At 39.2% G+C, this 12,289-nt stretch overlaps 1 protein-coding gene across 2 annotated transcripts in view; it reads right to left on the bottom strand.

Annotated features, from left to right (window-relative positions):
• Window positions 1-12,289, bottom strand: part of SOS1 (sodium proton exchanger, putative (NHX7) (SOS1)) — a 150,778-nt gene that overhangs the window by 80,938 nt on the left and 57,551 nt on the right. For both annotated transcript variants that reach the window (XM_088941527.1, XM_088941526.1), the window contains one exon: window positions 1,787-2,089. In XM_088941527.1, coding sequence (XP_088797653.1) covers window positions 1,787-2,089 — 303 coding nt within the window. The remainder of the gene's footprint in view (window positions 1-1,786; window positions 2,090-12,289) is intronic.

Raw genomic sequence — 12,289 nt, 5'->3', positions numbered from 1 at the left:
AGCTTACTGGAGGGCAGGCCGAAAGGCAGTTCGAAGGTTGGCATTATGAGGAGGTTGAGATCAGTATGCTGGCTGTTGAGCTGGGTTGAAAAAATAATCTTGAAGAGGAGGAGGATCAGACTAATCGGATAATTAACAAGAAAATGTGCAAACCAAGATCTCACAATATTGTTCATGTGACAAAGATGGAGAGGTGGCAGGTGTAGGACGTGCAAAAAAAATTCAAATGGGTGTACAGAAGAAAAAGATGGAGAGGTAACGAGACTACCAACTCTGACCATAGGGGGGTGATTGTACCAAATCAGTCATCAGCTACCCCTATGTTGAAGGAATATCAGAAGACAAAAGGAGTGGTGACAGTTCTGACCCTACTGTGGTCTGACTGCCACAGAATACTGATGTAGTTGAAGAAGATTCCAGAGGTCTGATATTATAAAATATAGTTGATAGAGAAGTCACAATTGGGAAATGCTTGGGCCTATTTTTCTCGGGCGGTGAGGAATTTGCTAGGAAAGCGTTCAAGGAATTTGAAAGAAGAAGAAAGGAAGAGAGAGAAAAATAAAGCCCTGTCACAAAGGAAAGGGGCATAGAACGAGGATTTCTCAACCCAAGAAGATACACTCACAGATGAAGAATGATGCGGGTTTTAGAATAGGATGATTTGGTTTTGTTTAGTGTTGGGCTTGTGGCTCTTGTTTTTGGGGATGATTGGGTCTGCGTTTTCGTTTTTCTTTTGGGTGTTTGGACAACTCTCATGGTTGTAAGTTGAGATTGTATTGGCTCTCATGAGTGGGTTTTCAGGCTGTTGGTGATATCTTATGACCTGCTGTACTTTTTTACTTTAATGAATTTATCCTTCCAAAAAGAAATACTGTAGCCACATTCAGCACTTAAGAATGGGTTTCTGCAACACTATCTCAAATCTCCTTTCCAATATTCATCTAAAACTAAATTCTGCAGATATTAGGTTGCATTGAATTGACAAGCCAAGACATTACCATATGGTTCCCCTGCACCCATCTACTATGATGTGGATCTGTGATCTTTGTTTAGTAATTAGGGTTGATCATGGGCCAGGTCAGGCTTAACATCAGTGATTCTTTTTCCAGAAGCTTTAGATCTCTATGAAACTTAAACCACCCACTATAGAAATATCAAAGAGATTTTTTTTATGCCAGAATGACAATTCCAAACCCCCTTTTAGGGCATCAACGACCAAGGAATACTGAAACTCTGATTTTTCCCTTTATTGGGAAGAACCGTTGAAAGCACTCCCATGAACCAGAAACAACACCAAAAGTGTCCAAAAAATCCCATGAAAATCAAGTGATCAATAAGGAATGATTAAGTCCTTTAACACCTCATGTAATCATAGACTCAAATTGGTTTTCCCATGAGAATTTGTAAAACCTGGCTTTGCTACTGGCTTGTTTTGTTCAACCAGTAAAAGAATAAGAAACAATTGTTTGAATAGATAAAATCAGGAGAGAAGCAAAGAAATTTAGAAAGAAGAAAGGAGAGAGTCTAGTTTAAAGAAATCAGTCTTGGGGTGCATGTGCAGCCCAATTTTATTTATATATGATATATAAAGTGATGACAATCACAAGTATGCACCTTATCAGACAGCAACTTACAAGAATAAAACATAGTACTGTACTCAACATGCAGAAAGCTTTAAAAATATGCTATGTACAAATTTTACCATAATGTGATGCAATGTAATTTTTTATATAAAAAAATTATACTATGAACTGAAATGAACTAGGTTTACAATGAAGGTCCATACCAATGAACTCATGTAGTTGCCTCCTTGCAATTCTGTGTGCACGGAGAAATGCAGCACAAATATAACACGCAGACTCTAACCTTTCCACTGTGAAATATGTTACCAACTTTTGAGGACAAAAGGTCGTCTGGAGGAGCTTATAATAACTTGGAAAATGAACATGATCTTTCAGACTTTTCCAGTCACATAGAGACTCGTGAGATATTAAATCAATTGCTTGATCAACTGATTGCATCAAAAGATTTGCTGTAGTTTGAGTTATTCTTCCTTCATCAAGCATCCCCCAGTAAGCAGACTGAACACCTGGTAGAACATATTCGAATTAGTGTTAAAGTGACTTAAATATAACAAGAGATTATGAAATAAGAGCAGAGACAAGAATGGCAATTACAGAATGCCCCTTTGATTTAGGACCAGCTCAGTTCTAGTCCTTAGAGAATGTTGAATGGTCTTCTTGATCATAATTTTATGGCTGTTGATGGCTGTAATGGCTTGTTGAAGGAATAAGAGAGAAACTAGGGAGAGAAAGAAGAGAGAAAATACCTGGAATCACTCACAAGGTGCCTAGAATCACTCTAGGGCATGAGAATCAGTCACCATAGTTAGCATAAGCTGAAGAAAACTCAATAAACTTCAATGCCTTTGTGTGAAGGTCCATACATATTTATAGACTCTAAACTCATAATATTCCTAGGAGTCAAACTGTTATAATAGTCTTAGGAGTCAAACTATTAGACTTAATAATCCTAGTAGGACTCAAACTAAACTGTCATATCACATTTCAATTCAAAGAAGACTCGATAACTCTAATCCTACTTATGCAATGACTCTCAAATTTTATACATAAACAAACTATAACTAGACAAATTAAACCCTATCATTGGACCCTACAGAAATTTGAAAAATGACAAAATACTCCTACTGTCCAAAAAATGCAAAAGAATATAAAATTTCATAAAACTCCAATTTTTACTCTTCAGCTCCTGCATCATTCTTCCCCGGTTCAATAAAACTCGACCTCGAGTTTTGAAGAACTTGAGGATGAAAAATTGATATGCCCCAATTACTAAAAGAGTAGGACTTCCAACAACTACGTGCTTGGGCTGTAGAGTAGAGGCCACACACACAGAACTAGAAAAAGATGTTGAAAGAAATGTATTTCTGAAACACTGCCCTCCATAACCATCTTTGTTAAATCATCAATAACATTAGTTTCTTGAACACTTAATTCATCAACCAATGATTGTGATGAATCTTCCCTTCGCTTATCCAAACTCTCAACTACAACATTTGGAACTTTTCCTTCAACCTCTACCTTAAGAATCACCATCTCAATGTGTTCTGCTATCCTCATTTCTTCAACAAACTCTAGGACTCCTTCCTTCCATATTTGATGTTGGTGGAACTTGCGCTATGTTAGGTTGTAATTCTTGAATTGGATCTAGTTGAACTTGAAAGGTAAAGTCACTTACTTCCTTACTAGGATCTACTACAATCAGCACATTTGTATCTTGCACCTGAATTTCTTTAACTTGCTCCACTTTATTTTTTTCTTGATCATTAACCTCAAGTTGATCATGGGTGTTGGAAACTCCAGCATTTTCTATTTTTTTCTTGACATGCATCCTCTCGATTTTAATTATCTAAAACTTTTATATCTTGAAATTCTTCTCCTTTAGCTTCATCCTCAACTTCAGCTCTTGAATAGTCATCAATATGCAACGAATCATCTACTTTATTTTCAACTTTTTACCTTCTTCCCATTGACTTGAAATTCTTTGTTCTATCCTGCTGCTTCTTCTTTTGCTTGAAATTAGTCAACTCCATATATAGATCATCATGGAAGTCTAGTGAGTTGTACTTTTCTTGCAAACACCTCTTCATCTCTGCCCATGTACTAATTGGATCATCACCTCTATTTTCTAGTTGTTTCTCAAGAGTTCTCCACCACACTTTAGCATGACCTATCAGCTTCATGCACACAAATCTAATCTTTTATTTCTCAAACATATCATGCTAATCAAAATATTCTTCTAGTTCAGCAACCCAATCAAAGAACACTTGCGAATCATCATCTCCTTTGAAATCTGGTATTTCCCTTTCTCTTCTAACATGTTTGAAAACCTTGCTCCCATAGCCAACATTATTAGATATGTTTTCTTCAACCATCATGTCAAATAAGTCAACCAAAGACCCTTCATATCATTCAGAAACCCAATCATCATTGATTCTAGACCTGTAAGATTGTCTAGAAGATACCCTAGGCCTATAGAATCGGTCACTTTGTAAGAACATAGTGAATAAACCATTAGCTCTGATACCGAACTGATGTAGGACCAGCTCAGTTCTAGTCCTTAGAGAATGTTGAATGGTCTTCTTGATCAGAATTTTATGGCTGTTGATGGCTATAATGGCTTCTTGAAGGAATAAGAGAGAAAGTAGAGAGAGAAAGAAGAGAAAAAAAGTTTGGAAATACTCACAGGATGCCTAGAAATACTCTAGGGCATGGGAATCACATAGTTAGCATAAGCTGAAGAAAACTCAATAAACTTCATTGCCTTTGTGTAAACGTCCATACATATTTATAGATTCTAAACTCATAATAATCCTAGCAGCCAAACTATTAGACTTAATAACCCTAGTAGGACCCAAACTAAACAGTCATATCCTATTTCAATTAAAAAAAGACTCAATAACTCTAATCCTACTTATGCAATGACTCTGAAATTTTAAACATAAACAAATTATAAGTAAACAAGTTAAACCCTATTATTGGACCCCACAGAAATTTTCAAAATGCCAAAAATACCCCCTATTTTGTCCGAAAATACAGAAGTATATAAAATTTCAAAAAATTCCAATTTTGACTCTTCGGCTCTTGCATCATCCTCAAAAGAAGTGAATCTTCCAATAGGAAAAATTATTAATCAGTTAAGAAATTCTAAAGAGATCCATTTATTTATATATGAAATTCAGAAAAAAAAAGGTATAACGAATAAGAAAAACAAGGCTCAATTAAGCACCATATGACAAGATCTCTTTTAGGGATCCTAATCATGTTATTTGAGATAACATTTTAACTTTGAAATAGATACAAACTGGTGCAATATGTTTACTTGTTTTGGCTATAGGAATTTCTTCACAGTGTGGCCGGCCAGAGATAAGAGGAAGAGGAGAGAAGAGAAGAGAAGAAGAAGAGAAGAGAAGAGAGGGGAGAAGAGAGAAGGTTTGCAATGTAACAGTACTAGCGGCGCCAGTGTTTATTTTACTATATATAGGGCGACAGAAAATACAAGGGAAAAGACCCTTGCGCCCCTGAGTACAATAACAGACATAACAGAAATAAAAAACGAAATAAAAAATACTTTAATTAGCCAAACAGGCCCTAACATTTGCAACTAAGTTATTTTAACATTATTCTAACACTCCCCCTCAAGTTGGAGCATAGATGTCAATCATGCCCAACTTGTCACACAAATCTTTGTGCCGCACATGATGAAGACCTTTGGTGAATATATCTGCAAGTTGCTCTTCCGAGCTGACATATGGTGTGCACACTTCTCCACTTTCAAGTTTCTCTCTGATAAAATGCTTGTCCACTTCAATGTGTTTCGTCCTATCATGCAGAACTGGATTAGCAGCAATATTGATGGCAGCTTTATTGTCACAGTAGAGTGACGTAGGATTGCTTACTGTGAAACCTAGTTCACTTAACAGATTTCTTATCCACATGATTTCTGCAACCCCATGAGCCATCGCTCTATACTCTGCTTCAGCACTGGATCTAGCCGCCACACTTTGTCTTTTGCTTCTCCATGTGACAAGGTTTCCTCCTACAAAGGCACAATAACCACTGGTAGACTTTCGATCATTGACTGCTCCTGCCCAATCTGCATCAGTATATACTTCCACTTTTAAGTGACTGTGTTTCTGGAACAAACTAACTCCAGGAAACTTCTTGAGGTATCTCAAGATCCTCTCTACAGCCTCAAAGTGAGTTGTCCTCGGGCTGTGCATGAATTGACTAAGGACACCCATTGCATAGGCAATACCAGGCCTGGTCATAGACAAATACAGAAGTCTCCTCACGAGTCTTTGGAACATCTTTACATCTTTCAAAAACTCTCCCTGACTGTCTCCCAGGTGGTGATTAGGTTCAATAGGTGAATCAGATGGTTTTACCCCCAACTTGCTTGTATCTTCTAGTAGATCTAGTACATACTTCAGTTGGGAAATAAAGATGCCCTTGTGAGAGCAGGCAACATCAATTCCAAGAAAGTATCGTAAGGGGCCTAGATCCTTCACCTCAAATTTAGTGGCTAAGAATTTTTTTAGTCTCTGGATTTCAGCCTCCCAATCTCCTAAGATCACAATGTCATCCACACTCCCAATAAGAGCTGCAATTTTACCTTCACCTCTTTTCACAAACAGGGTATGATTTGACTGGCATTGTTTGAATCCCATCTATTGGACTGCCAAATGGAACTTACTAAACCAAGCCCGAGGTGATTGTTTCAACCCATATAGGGACTTTTTTAACCTGCACACCTTTTGTTCACTGCCTTTGGCACAAAACCCTGGGGGTTGGGTCATGTACACCTCCTCTTCCAAGTCACCATTCAAGAAGGCATTCTTGATGTCCAATTGGTAAAGATCCCAGTCAAGATTTGCTGCCAAGGAAAGGAGAATCCGGATAGAGTTCATCTTCGCTACTGGAGCAAAAGTCTCTGCATAGTCTACTCCATATACCTGTGTGAAGCCTCTCGCTACCAGTCTAGCCTTGTACCTTTCAACAGTTCCATCAACTTTGTGTTTCACTGTGAACACCCACTTGCACCCCACTGGTTCCTTCCCCTCAGGAAGATCTACCAACTCCCAAGTACCATTTTTGTGTAAGGCATCAATTTCTTCCTACATTGCATCTGTCCATTCAGGTTTTGACAAAGCTTCTGCCACGGTCTTAGGGACGGGGACACTATCCACAGAAGAGAGAAAGGCACGTTACGAAGGTGAAACATGCTCATAGAACACAAAATTAGAGATAGGATGATTAGTGGTACAAGATCTAACACCCTTTCTCTTAGCAATAAGAATATTAAGATCATTGGTGACAGGTGAATCAACATTTAAAGGAGCAAGTGTACCTAGCTAATGAGACAGATCTGCCTCGGGTGAATCCGATGATGTTGGTTGCATAGTGTCCAGCTCCATGGCTCTTGAACTCTGCTGGCTCTTATGGCGACGATGAAAAACCCGAAACGGAGGAGGACGGGGTAAAGGAGGTAGTTGAATCTGAGTCGTCGCCTGTTTCTCCTCAACCCTACTCTCCCCCTAAGGAGAAACCGAGAAGAACGGTTGACTCTCAAAGAATGAGACATCAATGGAAACATAGTACTTGCGGGCAATGGGATCATAGCAACGATACCCCTTTTGAGATGAAGGGTAACTAAGAAAAACACAAGGAATAGCCCGAGGGTCAAGTTTACCACGAGTAGGTTACAAGTTGTGGACAAAACAACGACACCCAAAAACACGCATCGGAATGGTGGACAACGGAGCTGTAGGGAACAAGAGCTGATGTGGGGCCTTATACTCTAGTAGCCGAGAGGGCATGCGATCGATGATAAATGTCGCACACAATACTGCATCCATCCAGAATTGTTTTGGCAAATTCATATGAATCAGCAAACCACGAGCAACTTCGAGAAGGTGACGGTTTTTTCGTTCAGCCACACCAATTTGTTGGGGTGTTCTGGCACAAGAGTTTCGTTGAAGTGACCCACTCGAAGCAAAGATGACCTAAATGACTATGCCATAAATAGGCCTGACTCTCACTCGACGAACTTGTGGACTCAGTCACCACTAGACCAGCATTATTCTCCAACACATAGAGACCATCCACCATGCTTCCTCCACCAATCGTCTTCCCCGAGGTCAAATCCTAAAACACACATGAAGAAGGAAAAAAGGTGACTGAGCAGTTCAAAGAGTGAGTAAGACTACTAATGGACAACAAATTAATAGGTAATTTCGGAACATGCAGGACATTAGGAAGAGTAAGGCCAAGTGGGAGAGATATGGTGCCTCGGCCAGTTATGGTAGAAAAAGAACCATCAGCCAATCTTACCTTACCTCTCCCAGAGAGAAGGTTATATGTCTAGAACAAATTTGACTTACCAGTCATGCGATTTGAGGCTCTAGAGTCAATAACCCAAGGTGAATCAGTAGTATGAGATGACACATGGAAGGCTGTGGCATTACCTGATGTAGACGCAAATGAGGTAGAAGGAGTAGGCCTAGAATCCACCTGGCGGAGAGTCCTACCATACAATTTCAAATGTTCACGGAAGGAGTTGATAATATCTTCCTTAGGGTCAGAACCGGGATATCTCTCCCGAGTCACGGAAGGACTAGTCTCTGTCGATGCCATATTAGCTGAGTTATACCTTTTTTTATTCTGCTAGCCTGGTTTCTTGCCTTGCCCTGATCCGGTGCTGACTTCTTACCCAAATCCTGTGCCCATTTAGGTTTTCCATGGAGATCCCAGCATGTATCTTTCGTGTGTCGTGTCTTCTGGCAGTGAGTGCACTAAAGCTTGCATTTATCTTCTAATTTTTTTCTGAGTGTCACCCCTTTTAAAGCCACCTCCGACATTTGTATCTGAATTTCCCCAGACCGCTAGGGCAACTGACTCCCCTTCTACACCATTCATCACACTTCTTCTGCTTTCTTCTGACTGCACCAAGGCATACACCTCCTGGACTGATCGCAAGACTTTACTACCCAAGATCTGTACCCTGATGGACTCATATGATGGATTCAGCCCTAGGAGGAAGGCAAACACTCGTTGTTGTGATACAAGTGACTTATAGGCCTTTGCATCTTCATCACACTTCCAATTCACATTCTGATAGTGATCAAGTTCTTTCCATATTGATGTCAAATCAGAATAGTACATCAAGAGACTCCTCTCCCCCTTCTTGCAAGTAAAAGATTCAGCTTGTAGTTGATATATCTTGGCATAGTGTCTCTGTTCTGAATAAGTGGACTTCGCTTGTTCCCATATCTCACAAGCAGTTTCAGCCCACATAAAAGTCTTCCTCACTTGTGGCAGCATTGAAACCAAGATCCAAGACACCACCATACTGTTCTCTTGGTTCCACCTATCATGTTCAGCTCTTCCATACTTTGGTTCCTTTACTCTCCCATTGATGTATCCTATTCGCCCCCTAGCAGTGATGTAGAGTTTTATCCCCCTAGACCACTCAAGGTGATTCAGACCATCAAAGGGAATGACAACCAGGGGAAAGCTCATATCCATTCCCCCACTCACTTCATTGTGGCTCCCTAAGATCTCTGAAGTAGCAGAATTCTCAGTCAACATGGTCAAGCAGTTAATCAGTCCCAAACAACGGACTTAGGACCCCTCCTTACTCCACAAAACAATGCTCCACTCAGTTCACACCCAAACACTCGGGTTTACCAGCCAGATTGAGCACAAACAGTACCAAATTCTGGACAAAAACTGAGGTAATATTCGGTAGATTTCAGACGTGTATAGTTTTAACAGTCGCCACCTACCAGAATTCCAGAATGTATAACAGCCACTAATTAGCAGGAGAGATCCTTCTTACTTATAATCAACTCAAACCATTGAGAAGACAGGTCATCCTTGACCTACAGTTGTCTTAACACATGAACAGGATCACACGATCCAAGAAAAACTAGGGTTACACAGGTTCGACAGCATTCAGCCGCCCCAGATTCATAGGGTTTTCACTCGGCACATGACCAAGGAGAGTAAAGAAGAGACAAATAGGGAGAACTGTACCAGTTGTAGCTATCCTATAGTCCAGAATCAGATTTCTGTTCTGCTAGTCTGTTCGATCTGTTCTTTGGGTTGGCCAATCTTCTCTTGACAGTAGGGTTGATCAATCTACTCTCTTTTAATCAGCACTCCAGCTCTGATACCATCTTGACAGTGTGGCCGGCCAGAGATAAGAGGAAGAGGAGAGAAGAGAAGAGAAGAAGAAGAGAAGAGAAGGGAGGAGAGAAGAGAGAAGGTTTGCAATGTAACAGTACTGGCGGTGCCAGTGTTTATTTTACTATATATAGGGCGACAGAAAATACAAGGGAAAAGACCCTTGTGCCCCTGAGTACAATAACAGACATAACAGAAATAAAAATTGAAATAAAAAACACTTTAATTAGCCAAACAGGCCCTAACATCTGCAACTAAGTCATTTTAACATTATTCTAACAGAGTTCATTTATTGTAGTAACTTATGGAAGGATTAATTTCTGTAGGCAAAATTTGATTGTTGAATTCCATAAAATTAGTGCCAGCATGCATGTTGGAGGATAGAAACCCTTCCAATTGCCAGAAGGATACTTCCAACATGAAATAAAATTATAAAAATCCAATACTTAAAGGATGAATTCACACTGTCTCAATGTAAAGGAAAAGATGGTAGGTAAAGAAATTGAGAGATTTAAATAGCTAGGCGTATCCTGATGACTAATAATCTATTTCAACCATTGTCAGGGCCATACCTAAATTCAAGGAAGAATGTATTGGAAGCTTTCCTTTCTTTCAGTAAATGCATTGAAATTATTTCCTTGTTGATAATGTCTTAGAAGAATTTCCCCTATACTTTCTTCCACTGTGTTCATTAATATTACCAGCAATAGGGTTTGTTAGTCAGTTGTACAGGGGCAGTTTGGTCTTCTTACTTAAGGTGGGGCATAACAGTCTTTATGCTTTACTTTAGAAAACTATAAATATAAATTGGCTGACTAGAAAGATTGAATTCTCTTGTTCGAACTGGATTTTTCTTCTCCTCTATTCTCTTCTCTTCTTTTCTCTTCTTCTTTCTTTCTTTCTTTTCTCTTCTCTGTCTTTCTACTGTAATTCCTAAATTAATTCTGGTACAGATCTGAATTTTATCATGGTATCAGAGCATCTATAAATTCAGATCTGCCCAGAATTTTTTTTCCATTTCCATTCACTCTAGGGTTTTGCAGATTTCTCAACAACCACTTGGAGATTAGGAAAAGGGTTGAAAAGGAGTGGTCGCTTTTTATATTCTTTTGGAGGTTTTCATGCTCTGATTTGTGTTGTAGTGCTTTGTGGTGGTTTGTAGGAAGCTCTCTAATTGGTGGTTCGAAGAAAGCTGTTCTGGGTGGTGCAGTGGACAGCTGAGTATGTAGAGAACTAGGAAACTAGCTGTAGGGCTAATTTTGTGCTGTAGGACTAATTTTGTACTTTTTCTTTTCTCTTGTTGTATAACTATTCTTTATTCTCTTTCTTTTGTATATTAAGAGCAGATTTGTCCTTTTACCTTTTAATATAAATATAACTTTTAGGGTGTTGACTGACACATGGTGTCACACCCACCATTCGGTTGTGTTGTCTCTCTCTCTCTCTCTTTCTCTTTCTCTGTTTTTCAATCTGACTCTGGCATGGTATCAGAGTAGGTCATGATCTGGTCTGCAAGTAACTTCTTCACCCCTTTCTTATCTGTTATCTAGAGTACTCCCTAACAATATTTGTGAGGCTCTTGAGTGTCCTTGAATCCTATTTCTGAGGCTGAATTCAATCAGAACTCGACAGACTCTGTTCCTGGACTGCTGCACCACCAGATTTCTCTTTTGGTTTGGATCTCCCTCTAGAAGCATCAGATCAGGCTGAAACTTTAGATCTAGTGTTGCACAGGGCAGATCTATTGTTTCCAATTGGTTTGGTTTGAATCAGATTTGATTTAGAAGGGTTTTGAGCCACTTCAGAATTCAACAGACCCTTAAAGTTTCCTTTTCTAGACATCGACTGAGAGGTACTTCTTTGTTCTACTGTTTTGAACACTTCTTTTTGTGGTTTTTCTTGATCTTGTGATTCAATGGCATCAGAAATGATGGAAATTCTCCCCATTAGGTTTAATGGTATGAACTATGCACTTTGGAAATTCAATTTCCAATTTCATGTGGAGGCGAAAGGTCTCTATGGATATCTGGATGGATCAGTAGTGAAACCTGATGATTCAGCCATCAAGGGCCTTAATCAATGGAGAATTGATAATGCATAAATTGCATCATGGATCTTAGGATCCATTGAAAATGACATTGCAATTCCTATGAGAGGATACAGGATTTCCTATGAGATGTATGAGTATCTCGAGAGAGTATATCTACAATCAACACCTCAAGACAGTACCAGATAGAGGTTGACATCTTCTCCTACAATCTAGGAGAAAGAAAGGTCCAAGAGTACTATGCTGGGATTATTAACCTTTGGACTGAATATGAACTTGTTCACATGGGAAATGATCCTTCAGAATGTTGTGTGAAGTATATGAAGGAACATTTTGATAGAAGAAAGATTATGCACTTCCTAATGCATCTCATACCTGAATTTGAAGTTGTTAGATCTAATATCCCAAGTCAAGGAACACTTCCTGACTTGGATACTATTCCTGGGGAAATTCTAAGGGCTGAAACTAGATTTGC

The sequence above is a fragment of the Nelumbo lutea genome, chromosome 4, assembly GCF_056320005.1.
Source record: "Nelumbo lutea isolate HS-2025 chromosome 4, American lotus-T2T, whole genome shotgun sequence".
Classification (NCBI taxonomy): Eukaryota; Viridiplantae; Streptophyta; class Magnoliopsida; order Proteales; family Nelumbonaceae; genus Nelumbo; species Nelumbo lutea.
This window is presented reverse-complemented; position numbering and strand designations above follow the sequence as displayed.